The following is a 25,676-nucleotide window of genomic DNA, read 5'->3' as shown; positions in this document are numbered from 1 at the left end:
GACATTTCTAAGAAACCGGCGGTTTGATCTATCGTCCGACTGTCCTGTTTCAACACGGACATTGTATTCACATTCCTAAGATCAGTATGAATGAATAACATTCTTGCCCTACTACAACCTCCAGCAACAGCCATTGACTAACCTTATAGGGGCTGTGTCTTCAGGGACATTCAGTGATATCAGTCAATGATATCACTTTGCTTGCGTGAATCTTAACCCATTAAGACTGGGAACGCGTCTATCTGTGTGTCATTTTTTGATTTCTTTGGCTATTCAAAAATAGCAGATATACAAGCTCATAGCGCGGCACCGAGTGTCGCGCTATGAGCTTGTAGATCTGCTATTTTTGAAGAATCGTGAAAATGATTTTTAAATATTTTTCCCGAAAAACGGTTAGGATTTAGAACATTTTTAGAAGCGGCCTCAGGTCTTAACATACTCTATCATACAGATTGGACAAAATTACATTCTATTAATTAAAAAAAAGTTTAGAAGTGAGGATTTAAGTCACTGTTGCTTAATCATACACAATTAAACATAAGTAATCCTTTGAGAAACCATTTTAACAAAATGTGTAAATTGAAAAGCTGCACCGAGCTCTTGGTTATAGTTTAGGTATGATTTATGATGTATGTGACTGTAAACATTACATTACATAAAACCATTAATGTTAAATACCATTTTCCAGAGGCCAACATTGGACTCTTTCAAGTCTGCACTGAACCTAACCCAAATTTGCATTTATATCAAGACCTCAGGAGAAAAGCCCTATGTTGGTAAACATTTCCAGCAAGTAGGCATGTATGGCAATATGTATTGCGTATGATAAACATAGCTCATAGGTTTGTTATGCGGTACCACTCAAGAGCTATAGACATATTAACGTTTGTTAAAGGAAGTAATGAGGTACAAACCTATCATTTTCATACAGATATTTTATCATTACATAGCAGACGTAGTGATGTAATTACATAATCCCGCTAGAGGTTTTGAAAACGCAGCCATTTTTCTCTGTCCTGCGTGACTCCCCCAAACAATAATCTATACACGGCGGTGAGTGCAGCGCACACAACAAATGTGAGAGGGCCATTAGGGATGGTGCAAACCGTTGCTCGTCCTCCATGCCCGAGGGATGATACTAGAACAATACTGTTTGTCTGATTCGGAGTTCTTTGGAGTCCAGAGAGAATAGAGACGTTCAAAGCTGAGTTATGGTTTGGCCCACCTTAAAAAAAAAAAGCTGGTCTAGCTGGTGCAATTATAACTCTTAGGGGCCTTTGACACAGTTTAAGGTTGTACAGAACAAATGTCAGCACATTTTTCCAGTCAGATCTATCATTGCCTGATGAAACAACAGCTCCATATGGCTCTTGCCTGTGGTTTAAACTGTGATTGTGGTGTATTCAGGTCTCCCCACTACCTTTATCAAAAGCACTATAAATTATTCACGAACCTGATGGCACGTAGCAACATGGCCCTTGACTGTGGAAAAGCTAACAGGAGCGAGGTTCCACAACAATTTATGCATTAGAGTTTCACCCTTCGACCTTCTAGTGGTCGGCCCAACAGTTTAACACAAGCCTGTAAATCAGGCACAGCTTGGATCCTAAGTAATGAACTGCTGTTTGCCAGGACATTTTCCCTGCAGACCACGTGTGGCATTTGCGTTAACCCATTAACTCATTCAGTGCCATTCTTATTTATGGCAGTTTGGTTGTGCCACAGTCAAAATTCATTGTAAAAAAAAAGTGCTCAGGAGCCGAGATACAGCCTTTTTCAGTAAGAAGTTAAACAAGAAGTGAATGGAGCAGCAAATCTTCAAATCATCATATCTTGGGTTCTGAACATAAAAAAATTTCTTAGACGTCACGTGGCGCTCAGGGCGCTTCAGGCCATGACGTCTTAGACGTCATGTGGCACTGGCACCCTATACAATGCAGAATTGATTTCAAAGTACTGCTTACTTATTTTTTCCCCCTTTTTTACAAGGCACTAAATGATCTAGCTCCTAATTACATCTCTAACCTGCTCGCTACTGTGCCTAAAAACCAATCAGATCTCTCAGATCATCGTCTCATAACTGTGCTGTAACTGTAGAGTAACATGTAATCTGGTGAAGGATGAAGGTACATTTAGTCACTATGGTCCTACTCTCTGGAACAAACTGTCTGATGATCGGAGATCTAGTACAGCTGTGTCATATGGTTTATTTGTGTACGATCTTTGTAACCCATTTTTTCACCCAGTGCCAATTATCTGAGTAATCCTTTGCGCTACACTCCCTCTGCCAGCCCAGCGAGAGCCTAGAGCCGAGCTCATGCCTCCTTCAATGCATGAGAGCTAGCAAGCCGCTTCTTATCACCTGACAGGGGGGAGGTTCCCTGGTGAGACGTAGCGCGGTGAAGGAACACGTTATTCCAACCAGTTCCTTTCCCCTCCACCAGGCGCCCCGGGTGACCAGGGGGAGGCAGTATAGAGACCAGGATTACTGCATGTTTTTGTGAGGGTACCTACCCTAGGGGACACGGGGAGAACATGCAAACTCCACACAGAAAGGCCCTTTCGCCAACCCCACCTAGGGTATGGGCACTGATGACGCGGAGGAGAGAACATGCCCCCAGTGCCCAAAAAGTCTTAAGACCTTATTTTCAGAGAGAGAGAGAGAGAGAGAGAGAATATTGTATAATTTTAATTTTGGATTTGGTTTTTGGCTTTATAAATGCGTTTTATGTGTGTGTGTCTGGATGGCGGCGGTGGTTGGTGACTGTACTTTGTATATCTGCTGTTTAACATGCATGATGTTGCATATTTGCATACTTCTTTGTTGTTTTTTAATGCAACGCACATTGAGTTTACCTAGTATGAAATGGGCTAATCTGTGTGCTATGCAAGTCATTTGACTCATGCGTTTGAAGCTGCACAGAGGAAGCAGGCTGGTCATTTTAGATAGTTACAGCACATCGAATCGTCGTTTATAATGACTTACATTTTTAGTAGGGCTGTCAGTGAAGCTGCTCTATGATTAAAGCAAAGTGTTTCTTTTGCCACACAAATGAGCTTTTGTCCAATGCACTGCCCTAGATTAGAACATCACCTCAGAGCAGAGCTTATTTAAAAGCAGCAAGGGCAATGATGTTGAGGTAAAGGGCTCTGCCAGATATTTTTTTAAATGTTTTTCCAAAATGTCCCTCTAATCTTGACAGCCAAGGGAATCGTATCTCCTGAGACCATGCAATTTATTACCAAGTAGTTATCCTTGTTGTCCTTCTAGAGGAGAACTCCTCATCATCTGTCAACATGTATTTTTTAAATGCCAAGATAGGAAACGCCATTTATTGAGATACAAACTTGAAGTACCACAGTAGTGCACACGGAAGCGACACAAACTATTAACCCATTAAGACCTGAAGCCGATTCTACATGTCTCCTAAATCCCAACAGTATTCTGAAAAAAACATATGTTTCTATGTCAGTGGTGCTCAAACTTTTTCATGTCAAGGAGCCCCAAAATGATATGTATTTGGCCACGGACCCCCATCTCAAAATGTTTTGTTCCTGGGGGTCCACGAAGCAAAGATTTGAGTTAAAAATGTTCGCTTTAAAAATATATATATTCAAAGATTTGCACACATTTTCACGATCTTTCAAAAATAGCAGATCTACAAGCTCGTAGCGCGGCACAGAGTGCTGCGCTACGAGCTTGTAGATCTGCTATTTTTGAATAGCCAAAGTGGTAAAATAATGCTTTTTAGCTCAAATCAAAAAAATGACACAGATGCGTTCCAGGTCTTAATGGGTTCAAAATAATTCCAGTTCCCATTAAACGTCAGTGACCTTGTCGCCTCTCCGCTTCTCTCTGTCCTCAGCATATCACTCCGGACAGCTACATCCCCTGCCTGTCGGACCTGTGCAAGGCTTTATGGGAAGTGATGCTGAGCTACCATCGCACCATACAGTGGCACGAAGAGCACGACAAAGAGGAAACCGCGCCCGCCCCAGGTAAGATCGCGAGTCTGCTTGACGATCATGTCCTTTGTCCGTTTGTCTGCAGTTGTCTGCAGAGGGTAGTTGCTTGGCATTCCCCTTGCAACGATGACAAAAAAGGCCTGTGTTTCCCTGTGGAACGACTTCAACGTGTCGACTTTAGCGGTACATCGCAGATCCAGGTGTAAGCGAACACTAACTACCACTCAGTGGTGTAAAATAACTAAGTACATTTCCTCAAGTACTGTACTTAACACATTGCCTTCCAAAAAACATTTATAAACGTTTTTGAGAATTTTGCTATTGCCTGACAAAAACGTTTATAAATGTTTTTGGCAAAAACAAAATATATATTTTTTAATCTAAAATTATTCTTTTTTTTGGGGGGTTTTCCGTTTTTCCGTTCGTCACAAAGAACCAGGAGATAACATTTTCCAAAAAGTTGCTGCTCCATTCACTTCAATGTTAAAAAATAAACGGACAAAAATTTTAAAAAAGTGTGAAGAGTTAAGTGCAATTTTGAGGTACTTTTACTCTACTGGAGTATTTCCAATTGTCCAATTTACTTTATATATATATATATATATATATATATTACTTTTATATTGTACTTTTACTCCACTACAGTTATTTGAAAACGTAAGTCACTTTGCAGATATAAATTATTACATTATAAAACATACATTAACCACTTTAGCCACTTTTTTATATTTTATACCTAGGCTATTTGAAAATAGCCGATTTACAAGCTCGTGACGCGTTGTGAGCTTGTAGATCGGCTATTTTCAAACGTTTTAGTACTTTTACTTTTGATACTTTAAGTACATTTTGATACCAATACTTTTGTACTTTCACTCAAGTCAATTTTGAATTCCGGACTTTCACTTGTAACGGAGTACTTCTACATTGCAGTATCGATACTTTTACTTAAGTAAAACATTTTGAGTACTTTTTCCACCACTGCTACCTGCCACTACACCTCTCAAGTGCGCCAGGAGCCCTTGAGAACATAAATGGCTTCAACACTGGGCTCATGATCTCTCTTTTCCCCCACTTGATATTCTGCAGCTGTTACAGTCGTTCTCTGTCCTCCCCTTCTCTCACCTTCTTGATTTGTCTTTCACTTATTTCGCCTTGAGTTCTCTCTCTCTCTCTCTCTCTCTCTCTCTCTCTCTCACGCTCTGTTTGTCCAATTAGGAACGTCTTGGCTACACTTGTGCTCCCTATTTTTACAAGCCGAACCCACAAAATCAATTTACACAGAACGAATGAAAAGCGTGTTAGGTTTCACCGCGCCGTCAGTCACGCAGGACCACCCTTGCGATTAATTTGATTTCTAATTAGGTTTTTAGCACAGTGAGCACAGTTTCTAAACCCTAGTGTTCAGACGGGGGAATAATTGGGGATAGGGGAATAGTCGTGATACTGAGGGATGATATGCGCTGCCATATGTTCTACAGGATTTGCGTTGTGATATTCTTTCTCTCTGCAGAGGTCAGCGAATGAGCCACAAACTTTGTTACTGTTGACACATGTACATTTGTTTATTTGGGTAAACTGTTCATCCGTGGAATACCAGCCTATAGGGGCGGGAATTGTAATTACAAACCACTCTAGCTTGGAGCGTCGGTAATAGGTAAAACTGCAAATATAAATTTCCATACCATTATCCATGTCCATTGTCTGTTGAAGGACTATTTGTCCTAATTAAAAGAATACAAATGATGCTGAATATCATTGGCCTTTTCGGTTGTAACCCCTAGTTAGAAAAAGCTTACGTGGGAGATAAATATGACCCCAATAGCGCTGAGTGCTCCCAAGGATAAACAATGCACGAGCATGAACCATGAATGATGCATGCCGTGTTACTGCAATTTGACCTTGCGTTTGTTCCTTGTTGCTAAGATCATTGAAAAAGGGCTTTCACTCTCAACTATGGATGTTCTTTATAGTTCACAGAGATCTCACCATACCTGTGTTACCTGTGTTTTGAGGTCAAATTGAAACTTCCTGCTGTGATGCAAATGGTTTTGTATGATGTCTTCAATGACAACCGTTGACTCTGCAACAGACATATCAGGGCTAAAGGGGTTAAACTGTTATTTTCAATGGCATGGCTTTGCAGGAGGCTGTGTGTGTGTGTGTGTGTGTGTGTGTGTGTGTGTGTGTGTGTGTGTGTGTGTGTGTGTGTGTGTGTGTGTGTGTGTGTGTGTGTGTGTGTGTGTGTGTGTGTGTGTGTGTGTGTGTGTGTGTGTGTGTGTGTGTGTGTGTGTGTGTGTGTGTGTGTGTGTGTGTGTGTGTGTGTGTGTGTGTGTGGCTAACCTTGCACTGCTCTTTGTTCTTGAGTACATAAAAGACTCCTACTGTACATGGAGGCTGACCACGTAATCGCAACATGCAGTTTTCATATCCATATCTGGACCTTCTTATAAAGCAGGCATGTCATGAAAAAACAAATTATCAAAGGAATGCACTCAACAAATGGTATTGTGTGCGTTGCTTAGAATTGGTTGGTCCCTAAAAACAAATGAAGACATTGATTTTCAATTTGGGCTTTTTTTCTATGAGGATATCTTTTATTTTATGGACTAACCTTTAACATATCCAAGCCATCATATGCACAGTTGCACACCACTGCATTTAATCAAATACAAAATGTACCAGAGTTACAGCTAGATTAGCTCTGCAACAACTATGATTGCATAGTTATCATGCACCAATTACCCAGCATGCCCCGGTGCATATGTTGATGTCTATTGTGTCAACTGACTGTCAATGTCCATGAGACACAGTTGATAGCAGCGAAGTGTTGTGTGGGTGTACAGTACTTGTGAATAACCCAGTTGAATAGTACATTAATAGTACTGTACATTTCCCTTTTTTTCCCAGTCCAGTTTTTATTATTTATTTTAAAATATGATGATATACCCCACATTGGATTTTTTGATAGCTTCCCGGAGGCGAGCCATCTGTCTGTGTGTGTGTGTATGTCTGTCTGTCCGTGGCTAATCTTACAGACCATTGGAGCATTCAGCACCAAATGTCTTGTGCACGCTGCCGGTTGGCCATAGAAGTAACTCCCCGAACTTTTTCACACATTGTGAATTTATTTTTCTTTAAATAAAAAACTTTTTTAGAGCTTACATTTTATACTGGATCTTAAGTCAACTGAGTTAGAATTGGGCTAAATCTTTGCGCAAATATGTAGATGACTGACCACATGTCAACCACATGGTTGACATGTGCCACATGGAAGCATTGGTCCAACCAATATTGGTCCAAGTCTTGTTTTCTGATAAGTGGTATCAGCGTATACGTCACGAAACTGGTTGGGTCTTCTAAGCTCTATGACCCTTATATATACACACCAAAAAAAAGAACTAGATAATAAAACAAGGCCTCTGAGAAACTGAGCACATCTGCTCTCATGCCGTTAAGTTCAGTGATAACTGTTAGAAGACTGCAGATCGATGCTACCTCATGCCACTCTTAATATCCTCCCTAACCTTCCAACATCCTGGTTTGAAGACAACATGTCTGAGAGGCTCGGCAGCCAGGGCAAGTGCAAACATTAAAGGTTTGTCTTAAAGCTCTGCTTTGAGATGACATTGGTTTCTTGTCTCGTTGAAGAGCTCGTTGGAGATGGATAGTTGTGTTAGTAGCTCATACTCTTTATATGGTTAATTTCCCCCTCACTTCATAGCATTTGTTCAGTCAAATGGTTGAGGACCATTAATTAACCCCCCCCCCCCCTGGTTCTGAAGTGTTCTTGAGAGGTGACGACCTCAGGTGTCTCAAGAACCTTCACGCGAGCTAACCATTTACTCTGACAAAGAAAGACGGCACCTCATTCATTTCCATCGTGCAATCCTGCAGCTATGGGGCCCATCTATCATCAGTTAAACTGGCAGAAGGAAACTCGCTCACTGCATAGAAGTTAAGGAAAACTCCTTAGACAGACTTAAAGAAAATATTTTTTCTATATTTTATAATGCTCATCTTGTGCTCGGTGCTCAAAGTGAATTAAAAAGCAAACGTTTCAGTCCTCCCAGGACCTTCGTCAGTGCTATAAGGCACTTTAAAGTAATACTAGGTAACTTTTTCAACAAAACTAAAGTTAAATTGTATATCTTTTGTGAGTGGCAAATGTTTCACAACACCCACTCCATGAATTTCACCCCCGAAATTCTTTTATAAACAATTTTCTATTGAAACGGTGGCTAGGGTGTCATTCCCGCGAAAGTTACGTCATCCGGCCGGGAAACGGAAATGCACCGGTTTCCTGTTTGGCCAGGAACTACCGCGCTAATAACAAAAAAGTAATCTCACGCTGTTTTTAAGAGATTGTAGGATTTGAAGATCGAAAAACAACAGCAAAAGAAAACACAGCTCACGGTAACGAAAGCTCCACTGGCTAAGAGAAACGATCCACAGATAGTATAAAACAATTAAAAGAACACTTTTTGAAACGCTTCCGTCTTCCGGTGAAAACAAATAGAATTCTGGGTAACGCAGGAATAAACGAACGACCTGCAGTGACGGTAATGACCAGCAGAGGCTGCTAAAAATCGTTATTTGTGGACCTGCATTGTATGACTTTAAGTTTTCAAGTCAAGTTTTCCTTAACCCATTAACACATTTTCATTTGATCTAAAAAGCATTATTTTACACTTTGGCTATTCAAAAATAGCAGATATACAAGCTCACGAGCTTGTAGATCTGCTATTTTTTTTTAATCGTGAAAATGTGTGCAAATCTTTAAATATATTCTTTTTAAGCGAACATTTTTACCTCTATTCTGGGGGTCACTGGAACAAAACATTTTGAGATGGGGGTCCGCGGTCAAATACATATCATTTCGTAGATCCTTGACATGAAAAAGTTTGAGAACCACTGATATAGAAACATACGTTTTTCAGAAAACTGTTGGGATTTAGGAGACATGTAGACTCGTCTTCAGGTCTTAATGGGTTAACTTCTATGCAGTGAGCGAGTCTCCTTCCGCAAGTTTATCCTTTATGTTTTGAGACCACCGCACCTGCAGTCAACCTTGACCAAAAGGACAAAGAAAGGCGCAACAGTTTTCCCTGCCATCTATCATCGCACATCATTTGTTGGCTGTCTCCTTTCTTCTTTACATAAAGGTGTCCCCAGTCCTTGGCATCCTCAGGGCTTTCTCTCACTCCTTGTGTGCATCATGTGGCCCTTCCTTCTGAGGAGCAATGTTCACGCTTCATCTGATCCGTCAAATAGTGTCAATGTGACCTCCATCTCACCTCCATCTGACCCATCACCTTGCACAACCGTTAGTCCCCGTGAAGAACGTGCACGCGTGCACATGCACACGCACACACATCACACATCACACATCACACATCACACATCACACATCACACAACACACACACACACACACACACACACACACACTCAAAAAAAAACACGGTTTTTCACACGGTATAAAAAACGAACGGACAGCTCAACTTCTATTTTCTTTGGTCCGGGTGACTAACAGTCATCGTCGTAGTGTATCACATCGTTTTCAGGCCGATCAGCGGATCAGGGATTGTCGAAAACATAACATCCGGTGAATGACAGGATATGACGTGGGCCTGTTTGGGAGGGGGCGAGCGAGGTGATCAATGTGTGGATTTGCTGCTCTCTACTGGTGGAACTGTCGTATGTGCTTAACACCACAATCAGAGAATTTATTTGAATGAAAAATTACAAAATTAAAAAAATTAAAAACACGCAAATTGCTGGCACAGGGGTGAGTACATTATGAATAAACTCTGGCAGTCAATGTGTTAAAGGGGAAGACCACTCATTTTCAACATTGAACTATGTCTTTAATACACCTTAGAGCTGTTGTGTGGAAATAAGAAAAAAGCCCCCCCCCCTCTGTTGCCTAGAAAAGGATAATTGATTGAGGTCATGTGATCAGTGACATACACAGGGTGTACTTTTGGCTGAGGGGGCGGAGCCAAAATCAATTATCCTTTTCTAGGCAACATAGAGGGGGGTGGGACTTTTTTCTTATTTCCACTCAACAGCTCTAAGGTGTATTAAAGACATAGTTCAATGTTGAAAATGAGTGGTATTCCCCTTTAAGTACAATTTTGAGGTACTTTTACTTTCCTGGACTATTTCCAATTGTCTATACTTTTAATTCTACTCCACTACATCTCAGAGTCAAATATTGTACTTTTATTCCACTACAATTATTTGAAAACTTTAGTTACTAGTTACTTTTCAGATATAAATTATTACATTATAAAACATACATTAACCACTTAAGCCCTATTTTATACCTAGGCTATTTGAAAATAGCAGATCTACAGTACATCTACTGTACAAGCTCACAACGCGTCGCATCGCGACGCGTTGTGAGCTTGTAGATCTGCTATTTTCAAACATTTTAGTACTTTTACTTTTGGTACTTTAAGTACATTTTGATAACAATACTTTTGTACTTTTACTCAAGTACATTTTGAATTCCGAACTTTTACTTGTAACGGAGTACTTCTTCATTGCGGTATTGATACTTTTACTTAAGTAAAACACTTGAGTACTTTTTCCACCACTGACACACACACACACGTAAGTACACGCACTCAAAAACACACGCCTTGACGCCTGACTCACTGGGAAATAAATGTGGCGTGTGGTTCTGTCTATATTGGATCCTGAAGGGATCCAATATAGACCCAACGGCGGTCCCTGCTGGGAGAGTGTGTAGTGCTTCGTTCCTTCACGCTTGCACCTTGATGCATTGAACAGATCAGTACAATGTACTCTGCACTCCATCAGCATGTGAGTATGTGTGGGTTTGAGTGTGTGAAAATAAATAGCCAGTTTGTGTATCTGTTACACAGGGCCAGCTATGTGTGGAGCAATGGGGATTACTATTGACGTGCGCGCACGCCCAGCCTCCCCCATTCCACTCCGGTATGAACAAACCAACCAATTTAACCCATTTAGACCGGGGATGCATCTGTGTCATTTTAAGATTTATTTGGGGCTATTCAAAAATAGCAGATCTACAAGCTTGTAGATCTGCTATTTTTGTTTTGAAAAAATCGTGAAAATGTGTGCAAATCTTTGAATATATATTTTGTAAAGTCAACATTTTTAACACTTTTACAACTTCTGGGGGGGTCCCTGGAGCAAAATATTTTGAGATGGGGGTCCGCGGCCAAATACAAATAATTTTGGGTGGTCCTTGACATGAACAAGTTTGAGAACCACTGATATTAAAGTAACATACATTTTTTCAGAAACTGTTAGGATTTAGAAGACATTTGTAGAAAGCAAAGATTTGAGTTAAAAATGTTCGCTTTAAAAAGATATATATATTCCAAGATTTGCACAAATTTTCAAAAATAGCAGATCTACAAGCTCGTAGCGCGGCACTCGGTGCCGCGCAACGAGCTTGTAGATCTGATATTTTTGAATAGCCCAAAGAAATCTAAAAATGAAACACAGATCCGAAAGGGTTAAAGCACAAAGGGTGACGTTGTTGTTGGAGCCAAGTTGCATGAAATACCCAGTGATTTTACTCACCGTGAAGACTTGCTTGGTTACAAATCGGTGTATTTTTATGATTGGCCTATATTTCATCATAGCTTTGTATTCAAGCGTGCCTCTCTCTCTCTGAGTAAACACAAGTTGAGCTCTAGTCTAATCTCATTCGGCCATGTAATACGATTTTTCTTTCCAGTGCATCATCGCACCTTCCCTGTAGTTTCTCAGATGCTGCTTGCAAGTTTGTCCGGATGGCTTTGCAAGCTAATCTAAAGGGCTCACGGCTAAGAATTTTGCCAAATAAAAAGTACTGACCTCCTTTACGGAAGGCATAATATTCTTCCTGGGGTTTTGCTGCAATTGCACGAAATGCAAGTGTAACTGCATCCAAAGATGCACTGAAAAGAAACCGGTCACTTCATCCTCCAATCAGAGACGAGTCATTTTACAATGACATTTTAGGCGTTTAGCAGGCGATCTTATCCAGAGAGACATTGCAAAGTGCAATGTCTAAGTATACAGCAGCACCTTAGCCAACCAACTACAGGGGAAGTAGTTGGAGAGCTAAGAAAACGAGTATGTGCTACAAAACGCAGTGGTTAGCACTGTTGTCTCAAAGCAAGAAGGGTTGCTCACTGCTCCTTAGGATGGTTAAATGCAGAGGCCACATTTCCCCAAGGGGACGATAAAGTACAAGCAAAGTAACTAGCTAGCCCATTAAGACCTGAGTCCGATTCTTACTTATGTCTTCTAACAGTTTTCTGAAAAACGTATGTTTCTATATCAGTGGTTCTCAAACCTTTTCATGTCAAGGACCCCCAAAATGACATGTATTTGGCGGCCGACCCCCATCTCAAAATATTTAGTTCCAGGGACCCCCAGAAGCAAAGATTTCGCTTTAAAATAATATAAATATATTAATTTGCACACATTTTCTCGATTTTTCAAAAATAGCAGATCTACAAGCTCATAGTGCGGCACTACAAGCTCATAGCGCGGCACAGAGTGCCGCGCTACGAGCTTGTAGATCTGCTATTTTTGAATAGCCAAAGTGTAAAATAGTGCTTTTTAGCTCAAATAAAAAAATGACACAGATGCTGCGTTCCAGGTCTTAATGGGCTAGGCTAGCAGGTTGACATCAAATCGAAATAACATACATAGCATTTGTGAACAAGTAAACATAATCTTCTGTAGCGTCTATCTAAATACCAGACAACAGTGTCACTAGCATCTAAATAACAAACTGTAAGTTGCATCTAAACAATATGCAGACGCAAAGACGGTGGAGATGAGCTAAAGGGGGATGCGTGCCACACAGTGTTTTGCGTTTGGATTTTGTGACAATTTGAATCCATGTAGATAAATGGTGTTTGTTTGTACATATTGGCTGATTCGATGAGTTATTTGTTCGGTTCCTGTCCATATAAGACATGTTTTTGCAAGATGTAAAGAGGCTCACTAGTTAAGGGATCCTCCTCCTTGTGTTCTAGGCCTGAATACACTATTAAACACTATTCATTGACTACCATTTTTCTGACGCACACAACAGTGACTCATGCTGTAGTCAGACGTCATCACCTCACAAAGCAAGTTCAAGTTAGTTAGCCTTGATTTAGGTGGAATTTTCATGTGGTGGATAGTGCTGGCTATTTAACCCCAATCCCTAACTGTGAATATAACGTCGTAATCTCTGATGGAAATTGGCAATTACACGTCTCGTTGCCCCACGTTACTTATCTCTGGCGTCTTTTGTGGCGATGCCCTACCCTGGCTGTGTCTTCATTTGCCAGGGCTATCAGCAGGTAAATTGCTTTTCTTAGCCCCATGACAAGCTTTTGTTGGTGGTGCTTTTTCCCCCCTCTTTTGTACCAACCTCCATGCTAGCCTGCATCCTGACCAGTGTTGCCAGATTCTGTGAGAGAAACAAGCAACCAGGTCTAGGAAAACCAGCCCAAAATAAGCGACTATGGGCCACATGAGCACTTTAACATATACATCAGCTATTTGAAAATAGCAGATCTACAAGCTCACAACAGCTTGTAGATCGGCTATTTTCAAATAAAAACTTGTGGAGAAATTATAATAAGCAGATCTGGCAACCCTGATCCTGACTCAGGAATGAGACTCAGTGCCAGGTTGAAGGAGCGATTTCCATTAGTTTCACACAGAGGTCCGATGAGGACTTTGGCAGAATGAGCTTGGGCGTTTTCCAGTTTTCTTCTCAATGTACTTTATCTCTCGACTCTGTCTTTCAAAGGAGTGTCAATTCCCTGCCTCTTTGCTGCTGATAGACTTTAGGATGGAAGATAAATCTTTCCCTGGCGCATCTTTGAACATTTTATGATCAAGCGCAAACTCGGCTCCTTTGAGGGTTCCCATCCCTAAAAGCTTTTCCCATTTAGAACTCTCCAACTTTATAGGGTCTAGGTTTACAATTAACCCTTGAAAATGTATTGAATTAAATTAGCAGTGAACATCCGATCTCCCAGTTCCTAACCTTACCCCCTGCAGTGTTACGTAATATTGAATTCTTTAAAAGTTTAAAGGAGTTCACCCAGAATTTTCATTTGTATAACATTCATTCACGGTGAATGAAGAATCCAGAAGATAAGAAAACACTAGATGAATTGAAGAAATGGAGACCAACAGCGAGACTATATAAAAAAATCTGTCTATGCTCATAGGATAGTCCAAAGTACTTTGTAAACATTCAGATATCCCCCCCTCGATAACAAATACAGCTAAAGGAGAAGACAAATTACTTTTTAAACCTCCATTTTACTTCAATTCATCAAGTTTTTTCTTATTTTTTGATGTTCTGCAAACAAAAATGTTTTTGGCTGAACTAGTCCTTCAAAAGATTTCATCACAGTGAAACCCTGATTCTTCCCCTAATGGATGTCTTGATCCTGTACGGCTTTGACCTTCACTGACACTTATTGTCCGGTCTGTTTTCTGTTTGTCTGCATCTGCATTATATCATTATCATTTTCTGAAATGGAGCTGCCATTCGCCATTTCTCTTTTTAATAAGCTTTTGCAGAGTTTTGCTAAGTCAAGCCCACTCTGCTGTTTAATGACAATTTTTTTTGGGACCAACGACTAGATTGGGCTCCTGTGGGTGTTATCTCTTGTGAGTCACTTAAGACTCCGTTACCCACAATCCTCTCTGAAGGTCAAACACAGACTCCCACATCCAGACGTACTGTAGGCTACTTTTTAGGCAAAATGTAATGTCATTTTGTTCTTCCTTTTTGTCACTGTTCTTATTCCTTGTGTTGGGTGTTAGACTGTCTTTTGTCTATGTATGCATACTATACACACTGTAAAACTCCCAGTATGCTCTTGATAGGAGGATTTGTGATGCTCATTGCCAAAAAGCTACAGAGTTAATTTTCCTGTGAATTCCTCATCATAAGGCCTTCATTCTCTTCTTTAGCATAATCCTGCTATTACAATCAGACATGAGGTGTAGTAGCTCCTCTCTTCTCTGATCGTATCCCCCCCGAGAGAGATTAGCTCTGCCTCTGTGGGTAAAGTGCTGGTCTGCACACCAACCCGCATACATATGCGATGAAAATGTCAAACGGAGCAGGAAACAATCTGTCTATTGGTTCCGACCGCGTGGGACCCAATTCTCCTCAACCTTTCTATCTGAAAGTCAGCGCGATCTGCTGTCAAGATCCCTGACGTGCGCGTTTATATATGTATCAAGATCGGTGGCTATACCGGTCTGTTCAAAGAGATGCTGTGAGGTCAAAGATATGGACATATCACTTATCAACCTGTCTGCAGAATTAGCCCCGGCCTGTACCTCTTCATATAATCCCAGGATTAACTGTAGCTGCGTCTCACGCTTGAATACGACATTGGCTTGTACATGAAAGGGCCTTATTTCCCAGCGTGAGATTTAGCTAGATAAAATAGACGTTACTGGCCGATGCTGTGTACTGTACTCGCCAACGTAGAAGTAACTTCACGTTCGTCATATTCAGCGACTATATCGTTGCTGTTGGGTGGAAACCTTGTATGCAAAACCGTTGTTTTTCAGGAAATGCGGAGGGGGGGGGGTATCTGTGTCCCAATGTAGCCGAAAGCAACTATGTCGACAGTTATTAATACAAGACTCCGAAAGAGAGAGGTTGCTGTTAGTCTCACGGTGCCAGACGAACTAGCGAACCTAACACTACTGCTTTGGAAACCAACCACTAGACCAGTGGTTTTCAACCTTTTTCATATCAAGGTCCATTATTTATTTGGCATTCGAGCCACGCACCACCGTTTGATGAGATTTAGCCACTCAGACCCAAGACTTAGAATATTTTGTTATCGTTGGACACGATTTCGTCCACAATTCCATGCTGTATTGATCTGGTACCATAGGAGAGATAACAGGCCAATGTTGATCAAATTAGCAATTCTTCTACATTCTCTAATTGTGTAGACTTCTTGTAAATTAAGTAACGCAGATGTTTAACAATAATGTTACTCTTGGACCTTTACGGGTCCATTTGGTTTCATTTTACGCTCTCAAGAGTTAAAGATCTTATAAGGGTCCATTTGGTTACCAACTCTTCCATCATTTAGCTGGGGACCACCTGGAAACCCCTCAAGGGCCACTGGGATGGTCCCCGGACCACTGGTTGAGAACCACGGCTGTAGACCGAAACGAATTACAGAGAGGGAGGTCTCTCCCTGCCCGCACACTGGCGGTCAGTTATTCACTCTGCCAAGCCTGGACTCTCTCTATCTATCTTCCAGTGATGGATGGCCATCATTTTGTTCCAAACACACAATCTTTCGTTCTCTCTGCTTGAACGCTCGCCCATGTGAGTGATAGTAAATATCTGTGCATTCTTGTTCACGTGCTCAGTGTTGACCCAGCCGACCCAGCTGCATACATTAACTCTCTCAGTGCCACACAACGAGATATCCCGAGTTTTTTCTGAATGCCCTCAGTGTCAAGAATGAAAAATCCAGAGTAAAAAAATTAAATAAAAAAATATTATTATTTTATTTTTTATTTTTTTGAAAAAAATGTTGAGAACCCAAGATATCATTATCTGAAGATTTGCAGCTCCATCCACTCCTTGTTTAACTTATAACTGAAAAAGGCTGTATCTCGCTTCCTAAGCACTTTTTTTTAAAAAAGTGCTGGCACAGTATGAACATATTTTTTTATTTCATTGGCACTGAGAGAGTTAAATACAGTAGGTTACACAATTCATGGTATCAAATCCTGTGTTTTATTTGACTCATTTGTGACTCTTGAGAGTGTACAAATGCAATCTGGGAACCCATCGTCAAATAAAAAGGAAAAACAGCGCCCTCTGCTGTTTTTCACTTGCATTTGACTCTGGGCGGAGGAATGAACTAGAGCCATGCTCACTGGAAACCGGGGTTTGGACATGCCCTCAGCCCTCCACTTCCGGTGGTGCGCCTATGTTTTCATTCCCACTAACAATATTTCTCCACGGAACACTAACACCATTTCTCCCAAAGAACATGGATCGTTTTGGTTATAAGCCCACTTGTTTCTATGATGAAAGAGCAAGTTAAAATGTTACTACCGTCATTTTCCGTGGTTTTGTCGGCTCCGAGGACGCTATTGTTAAATGAGTTTCGGTTTGTTTCCAGTGGGAAGCGAGCCGCACACATGTAAATCCCGCCCACTACATTTGATTGGGTAAAGCGCGGCCTGCTTCCTGATCTGAAGGCACGCCCACTTGTAGCCAACGTGCATGGGTTCTCAACACGGCTCCCCGACAGATTCAAGCGCAGCTATGAATCTGTTCTTGAGAGATTAGTACAATTGTAACCACACTCTGAGTTAAATTAACACTCTGATTTCACTGTGTATAGCAAAGTAAAGCTGTTTCAGCCTGCTGAGTGAGTAGCGCCCTCTGAAAAGCATATCGTCGGTGTATGGCAGAAACCTTGAATATCCGTTTTTTCCATATCCTGAAAAGTAACAATACAAGGTTTCCACCCGACAGCAACAATGTACTTAAAATCAAATCAAATCAAACTTTATTCATATTGCACATTTCCGACGAACAAGGTCGAACCAAAGTGCTGCACAGAGCATATTAAAATACAAACAGACAAGAAAAGAGTAAATAAATGACTCGACGGCAAGTGGTGCACTCTAAGTTTCTGAGTCTTAAGTTTCTGTCACAATGGCTGTCTGTCACGACGGCTGTGTCTTTCTTGGATGTTCAACAGTGTATTATTCTCGTCCTCTTTTTGCCTTCTGTCAATCTTCCGTCTCTTGAGACTCTTGTGACCCCCCCCCCCCTCCTAGGGTCATTGTCTGGGTACCGTTGCATTGTCCGCCGCTGTGCAGAATATCCTCTCGGAGTGTTGAGTTGATGTAATCTCTCCCGAAACTGGTTGTCGACCGAAACAGCCATTGAAGGGCAGGGCCTTCAAGGACGCCTCAGAACTGTGATTGGGTTAGAATAGAGCTGGACTGATGTATCAGTTTGGCTGAGAGATATTGACCATTATTTGACTATTTTGACGACATCAGTATCGAACCCATTAAGACCTGGAACGCATCTGTGTCACTTTGTCATTTGAGCTAAAAAAAATAAGCATTATTTTACACTTTGGCTATTCAAAAATAGCAGATATACAAGCTCGTAGATCTGCTATTTTAGAAAAATCGTGAAAATGTGTGCAAATCTTTGAATATATATTGTTTAAAGGGAACATTTTTAACTCTATTCTTTGCTTGTGGGGGTCCCTGGAACAAAACATTTTGAGATGGGGGTCGGCGGCCAAATACATATCATTTTAGGGGTCCTTGACATGAAAAAGTTTGAGAACTACTGATTATAGAAACATAAGTTTTTCAGAAAACTGTTGGGATTTATCGGCTCCAGGTCTTAATGGGTTAATTATGCTGCTACTGTATGTCCCGAGTTAGAACCACTTTCAACCCGGTGAACGTTATTATAGGATGGGATTAATCAATCTAAATTAGAATTGTCTTTTTTTGGCAAAACCGGACTCTCCAAAATTGGAGTTGGCATCAGACAAAAGAATCGGTCATCGGTCAGGGCTCTAGTTTAGAAGGCTCTCCGCAGGGAACAAAGTTCAGCAGAGTCGTGTAGAGATGTCAATCTAATTCAAATGAAAGATCAACTGTGTAACAGTGGCCCTTATTGTTTTTGTCACCGGGGACTAGGGTGTAACGTGCCTATCACTACACCTCACTTAAGGCTCAGAATCAGGAATGCAGCTCTCATATTTTGTCACTTATCAAACTAGTCTCTTTCTATTTGCCTTTTCCATCAACTTGTGTGATTGCAAAAATGTTCATCTTCTGTCCCGGTTTGTGATGCAATTTGATCCAGTCGTGCCCGTCTTTCGTCCATTCAAATGAGCGAGCGAAAACAAATTCCCGAAAGAGTTGCGCCAAAAGGAATCGGCCCCAGACAGCAGATTGAGTGGGATGGACATGAAGGAGTTAGGATCAGTGCCTTTTTTTTATTATTAACCTGTGTCTGTGTTGTGTTTGTCCCCAGACGATAGCGGAGCAGCAACCGAGGCGGACGATTCGGCGGTGGACCGCAGCTACGTTAAGAAGAAGCTGGAGCACGGGCTGTCGCGCATCTGGCAGGTCAGGGGAGGATTGCAACCGAACAATTGATCTCTTGCTCACACTCTCACTCGCTCTTCTTAATCTTAGTATGTTTCTCTCTCTCTCTTTCTGTTCTCATTTTCTCTCGCTCTCAAGGCAGATTTATACTTTGTTGCACGTTGATATATACCTAAAATAGCCAAGCTACAAGCTCACAACAAGCAGTGACATATTGTGAGCTTGTAGGTCAGGACAGGACACCATCGTATTATTAAGTATAGATCAGGCCTCATGTGATCATACTTTCTTATTTTCTCTCACAGTGTTAGCTCAACTCATAAGAATTAAAGTCTTAAGAGTTAAAGGGATAGTTCACCCCCAAAATGACTTTTTTTCTATCGATTAGTCACCCCATGGAGACTTGAATTCATGGATATTTTTTTTGTTTTTGTCGCATTCCTAAGCCAATAATTTGATGACCGGCAGCGGTTCCGGTAGGAGACACAAAGAGTCTCCTTTGTGTCCCCTACCGGAACCGCTGCCTAACGGTCCGCTGCCTACCGGTCCGCCGGTCAAATTATTGGCAAAGGAATACAACAAAAATGTAAAATTATCCATGAATTAATGTTTTGGGTGAACTATCGCTTTAAAGTCAGGATTTGCTTAAGTCAGTCGTTTAACTCAGGTGTGTGTGTGTGTGTGTGTGTGTGTGAGTGTGCGTATGTTTTATCTTTTTCACCACTCTAGGTTTTCGTTCTATAAGGTGTTAAATTATTCAGTATATTATAATGTATTTGTTCTGTCCAGGATGTCCAGCTGAAGGTGAAGGCGTACATCCTGGGGACGGACATGTCCAACTTCAAATACGACGACTTTATTGTGGTGCTGGATGTCATCAGCAGGTGGGTTGGGATCAAAGACAGAAGATATTATATATTCTAGAGGGAAAAGGTTGTATAGTATAGACCCCCTGTACTGTATGCCTACCTACAGAGTGTCAGGGTCAAAATTACCCTCAATTGTACCATTACATTACGTTTTATAATTTTTTATTTTATGTCATTTAGCAGACGCTTTTATCCAAAGCGACTTACAATAAGTGCATTCAACAAAGGTAGGCAAGCACACTACTAATCACCAGAAGTCTTAAGTGCATTCTCTTCTAAAACAAGAAAACTAAGGTAAAAGTGCAATATATCAGCTACCTACTTTCTTAAACAGATGAGATAAAAATCTACCAGAAGAAGATTGTTAAATGTAGCCTAAAAACCCACATAATCTGGGCTCCAAGAAACCTATCTTCACATCCATTGAAATGTGTGGAATGAGTGGAATATATATTTAGAAATGATTATTAATAAACAAATTAAGGTAAGTACTTTAGAAATATAATGTAACCTTGTTCACAGTGAATGATTAATGTTAATCCTCATTTACAGAATTGTCTTTATTATTATTATGTTTTATGATTATGAATTGCCTTCATTTTAAATTATTTCTCTTAACTATCAGAGAGTCTGGCTTTTATGGCAGCAATACATGTTTCCTTTGTCAAACTCCGTCTGACATTTTTATTTATTGAATTTATTGAAATATTTCTGGTATAGGGTGCTATCCTGTACGCCAGACTCACACAATATGAATATTTCCTTTTAAATTGCGATATTCGCAATTCACAACATACCATCCTTCAACCCACCCACTCACACACACACACCCCACCCCACAAATACATCCGTAACATTTTAAAATCCCTTGGTTTACCAGTCTCTGAAAGCCAGCCCTATAATTGTACAAAAAGTATTTTGTTGACCAGAATTTGTCAAGTCTATTCTTAACCCATTAAGACCTGAGGCCGATTCAAACCTTTTTTTTCTAAATCCTAAAGCTTAAAAAAATATATGTATTCAAAGATTTTTAAAAATGAGCTTGTACATCTGCTATTTTTATAAAGTCAAAGACATCTTAAAATGACACACAGATGCGTTCCCGGTCTTAAAGGGTTAAAGGTATATTCATAGTTGTCTAAATATAAAACACCATAACAAAATAAATACTTCCAGATTTGGTTAAATTAAGTGCATGATCTCCAGGCTACATTCAGGTTCAGCAGAAGTCTGCCGCTCGCCCACTTCACTCCTGCACCGCAGGGTTCATTTTGTTCTGTAAATTATTGATTAGCCGTCTTTAGAAAAGGAAGAAAATGTGGTCATTGAGTGAACAACTCACAAAAATAGGGATACAGGGAGACCCATCAATTTGGCCCCAAATAACAGACTTTCTTGGCATCACGTGGTGATATTTTGTTTCCAGAAAAAAACATATGGGAATTTTAAAGAGACACGGGTATACAGGTACATGACATTGAAAATTCAGAGCCCTCTGCAAACTTCCTGCTCAAAGTTAATTGAGTTCAATATTATAGGTTTCATGACATTCAGTTTCTACAACACATTAAAAGTCTTTGTCATGGTCCTTCAAACGGGTATAAAGAGTTTTAACTGAAAATTCCATTCCAATGAGCCATTGCAGGTGCTTTTCTCTCACATTTCTAAAGCCTTTTCAACTGCAATGTCAAAAGTAATCTTTGCCTGTGGGTGTCGCTGTTGAGGGATTTTGCCTGTCAATCATTGCCTCTGCTCCACCCCCCCAAAGGAAAGGATGGGGAGGGGCGGGGAGGAGAGGGGGTGGGATTAAGTGACTATGACATCAAAGTCAAGGGGCCAATCCCAGTTTACTTTTCAGCCTAATTATTAAAAAAAAAAACAGACCACAGAAAATCCACTGAATGTTCAAAGTTCAGTTTTTTGGGGTGTAATTGAGGTCATAAACCCCCCCAGTGAAAGTGAAAATGAATGTCATAGAACCTTTAAGGGACCTTGTCTAGGGTGGTTCGTTTCTCTGCTGGGCGATAAACATGGGTGCTTTTGATTGACTAGAGGTTTGGTCATATCGGGTTTGTTTATGGTTATGTCTGAGTCATAGTGATATGCCTATATATTGGCTTATCGGGTTTGTTTATGGTTATGTCTGAGTCATAGTGATATGCCTATATATGGGCTTATCGGGTTTGTTTATGGTTATGTCTGAGTCAGAGTGACGTGGCCGTGGTCCGCCCGTCCTCCCATTAGACAATTTTGATATAGGATTGATCGATTGTTTTGAACATGAGCATTTTGTAGATAGCTAAAACACAAAAAAGCTCAATATCTTATTTCCATTGTGGTACTTTCTCACCATACATCATCCTCTCTCCATTTCCCTTTTTGTCCAGTGTCCTGTCTATTGAAGGAGAAATGCCATTAAAAACAATATTCTTTAACCTTCAACAAGGGGAACTTTGCCAGTATTTCACATGAACACACATGACCACACATAACAATTATTACCCCTCTCTTTTTCAAGGTTGATGCAGGTGGGAGAGGAGTTCTGTGGCAGCAAGTCAGAAGTGCTGCAGGAGTCCATTAAGCGTCAGAGTGTCAACTACTTCAAAAACTACCACAGGTGAGCTCCGTGCCTTGCCAGTGCCACATGGTGTCCATTTTTATACAGTGTGGCAATGAAACAGTTCGCCATCTATCAGAGGGCCTGGTCTGTCTCTCTGTCTCTGTCTCTCTGTCTGTCTGGAGCTAATCTTGCAAGCTGCTGAACTTTTTTTTTGTTGGTCCAAGCATATTGAAAAAGTTCAAAATAGATTTCTAATCGATATGCAGAAAACGTTAAACCTCAGCTCTAGGTGAACACCATAAACAACTTCATCTAAATATTCAATAATTACAGAACATTACGGAAAACACTTCAACTCATCTATATTTAATTTAATTCGTGAGATGACAGGGTTCTCAGACAGTTGGATCCCTCCTCTAAAGTAAAACACCCAAAGTTGCCTCCTCTTGGGGGCAGCGATACCTTCTCAATACCAACGTATCTCAGAGAGGAAATAGGATGATTAAATTCAACAGATTGGGCTGCTGCTGGATAATTCATGTATTTTTTTGCACTGAATATTGCTTCTCTGTTCAGAGCAGGATGAGTTTCCAGTGCTCTACTTGGCTCTCTCCAACGCACAATATAACTTAACCACAAGCAGAGGAGGTGTAATTACACAGTAGAAGCCACGGTACCCTTAGAGTGCTTACATCACTCGCTGCCACTCGCATGAATATGCATCACCACGAGGTAATGTGATGTTGTGATTACCTGTCGACATGTTGAAACATCAGCATGTTAATGAGATTAACCCATTAACTCTCTCAGTGCCAATGAAATAAAAAAATATGTTCATACTGTGCCAGCAATTTTTTTAAAGTAAAAAAAAAGTGTACGTACACTGTGGAACAGCATTCCCCATTGTCTGAGGAAGAGCCGCTTAGGCCACGTCTGTATAGTGGCAAATACATTTTAAACATTTAGAGCACGATTCAGTGTGCAGACTCTCTTTTTACTACAAAATATCCCTTCCCATCAGATCTGCCCAATCCCCGGATTATTTTCTTTTTTCTTTTTTCTTTTTTACAAATCTCTTTATTCTTTTTTTCAGACAATAAAAAGGAACATTGTGTCAAGCAGTGATAACAAAGAGGTCTGATTTTCTGACAAAAAAACAGCAATTAAAATAAAGCAACAAAGCACCACACAACAGAACATAACAGTAAACTAGTACACCGATAACACACATACATGCTTTGTTGCTTTATTTTAATTGCTGTTTTTTGTCAGAAAAATCTGACCTCTTTGTTATCACTGCTTGACACAATGTTCCTTTTTATTGTCTGAAAAAAAAAGAATAAAGAGATTTGTAAAAAAGAAAAAAGAAAATAATCCGGGGATTGGGCAGATCTGATGGGAAGGGATATTTTGTAGTAAAAATAGAGTCTGCACACTGAATCGTGCTCAATTTTTTTTTTAATTTATTTGCCACTATACAGACGTGAAGTTTCGAGCCTAAGCGGCTCTTCCTCAGACAACGGGGAATGCTGTTCCACAGTGTACGTACACTAGTGTAGGGGCTGCAACAGCAAATGTGCGGTCACCCCTGAGCTTAAGGTTAGATGGCGGGTCAGGCTTTATAAACACACAGGATACGTACATATATACTTTGTTGACCAGGGTCCCCTCATTGTTTCCCCTCTACACCAAATCTCTTCGGTGAATGTTCACCCCACAATAGTGATGCTATAGGGTTCATGTGGTCAAGTGTGTCACTGTGAATTCACACTGATGGTGGAAGTCTTGTGGAAGATGCTCGGCTTTGGATTCAATTGCTGGAGTTATATGGAAGATATGCAGGAGGTTGAGGTGAAGGTTTATGTATACTAGTCCATATCCGTGGGGGGGATATGCGCACATGATCTGGCAACCCGGGAGCCAGCGAACACACAACCGCTAATAAACGGCTGACATTTGGTGAAATGTTCCGTGCACATGGTAATGGTCAATGGCTGTGTGCAAATTCAGATCAATTGCTCCAGGCACTGAGGAGAACCGGGCAGAAGAGATTTTGGCCTCACGACACAGAGCTTTGTAGAGTTATAGGACGATGTGTGAATTTATTCTCCCTGACCAAGCTTAAAGGGATTCTAGGCAACTTCAGAGATCAAAAAAAGAAACAGCCAGCACACAGTAAATGTCACATACGGCAGTTTTATTTACCTCTCCACAGAGTAAAGCTCAACGCTGAGGAAAGACCTGATAGGCTGAAACACGTCCGTTGCTCTGTCCGTGGAGAGGTAAATACAACTATGTGAAAAGGACATTTACTGTGTGCTGGGCCGGCTGTTCTCTCAGTCTCATGATATTGTTGAGCCGTGCACCTTGAGACTTTGGTTTAATCTGGAGGGTTGTGGGCATTCCGCTTTGTAGTGCTTTCTTACTTTACAAATATACCCTGTCATCCTCTTCACCATCCATGGTGGCTGATAGCAGTATTCCACATGCATATGATGTGGTATTGTTAACTCATTCAGTGCCCAGCTTATTTATGGAATTTTGTCTCTGAGTGCCACAACCAAAATTCATTGTAAAAAAAAGTGCTTAGGAGCCGAGATACAGACTTTTTCAGTAAGAAGTTAAACACAGAGTGAATGGAGCAGCAAGTCTTCAAATCATCATATCTTGGGTTCTGAAAAAAAAAAAAAAAAAAAAAGAATTAGATTTTATTTTTTATTTTTTTCATTGGACGTCTTAGACGTTCTGTGGCACTCAGGGCTTATATTAGCGGACGTCTTAGACGTCCAGTGGCACTGAATGAGTTAAGAGACTGGCTGCTAGTGGAGAGAAGCCAGGCAATATTATAAGTGAGATTTAAAAGGTAGGGCAACAGATAATAGTCCATATCTAAACAACAAAATCAGTTTTTTTTGTCATATAACTATATGGAAATGACTTAAAATTTGAAGTTTTCAAAAAGTTACCATACTGGTAGCAGAATGGAACTGCACAGCGATGACATCACCAGTGGAGGAAGCTGGTGCTCCTGTACACTGTACTGCCAGTACTTGGTTCAATATTATAAATGGACATAGCAAATGTCTAGCATTTAAAATCAGACATATTTGCAATATTCTGAAAGCCTCTCTACTG

The 25,676-nt window shown here is 40.6% G+C and overlaps 1 protein-coding gene across 2 annotated transcripts in view; it reads left to right on the top strand.

Moving 5' to 3' along the window:
* vps50 (VPS50 subunit of EARP/GARPII complex) overlaps positions 1–25,676 on the top strand; it is a 192,843-nt gene that overhangs the window by 72,402 nt on the left and 94,765 nt on the right. For both annotated transcript variants that reach the window (XM_080442184.1, XM_080442183.1), the window contains exons 13-16: positions 3,867–3,999; positions 19,039–19,133; positions 19,902–19,996; positions 22,500–22,598. In XM_080442184.1, coding sequence (XP_080298310.1) covers positions 3,867–3,999; positions 19,039–19,133; positions 19,902–19,996; positions 22,500–22,598 — 422 coding nt within the window. The remainder of the gene's footprint in view (positions 1–3,866; positions 4,000–19,038; positions 19,134–19,901; positions 19,997–22,499; positions 22,599–25,676) is intronic.

Source organism: Gymnoscopelus braueri (genome assembly GCF_963280865.1).
Source record: "Gymnoscopelus braueri genome assembly, chromosome: 11".
In the NCBI taxonomy this organism is placed as follows: domain Eukaryota; kingdom Metazoa; phylum Chordata; class Actinopteri; order Myctophiformes; family Myctophidae; genus Gymnoscopelus; species Gymnoscopelus braueri.
This window is presented reverse-complemented; position numbering and strand designations above follow the sequence as displayed.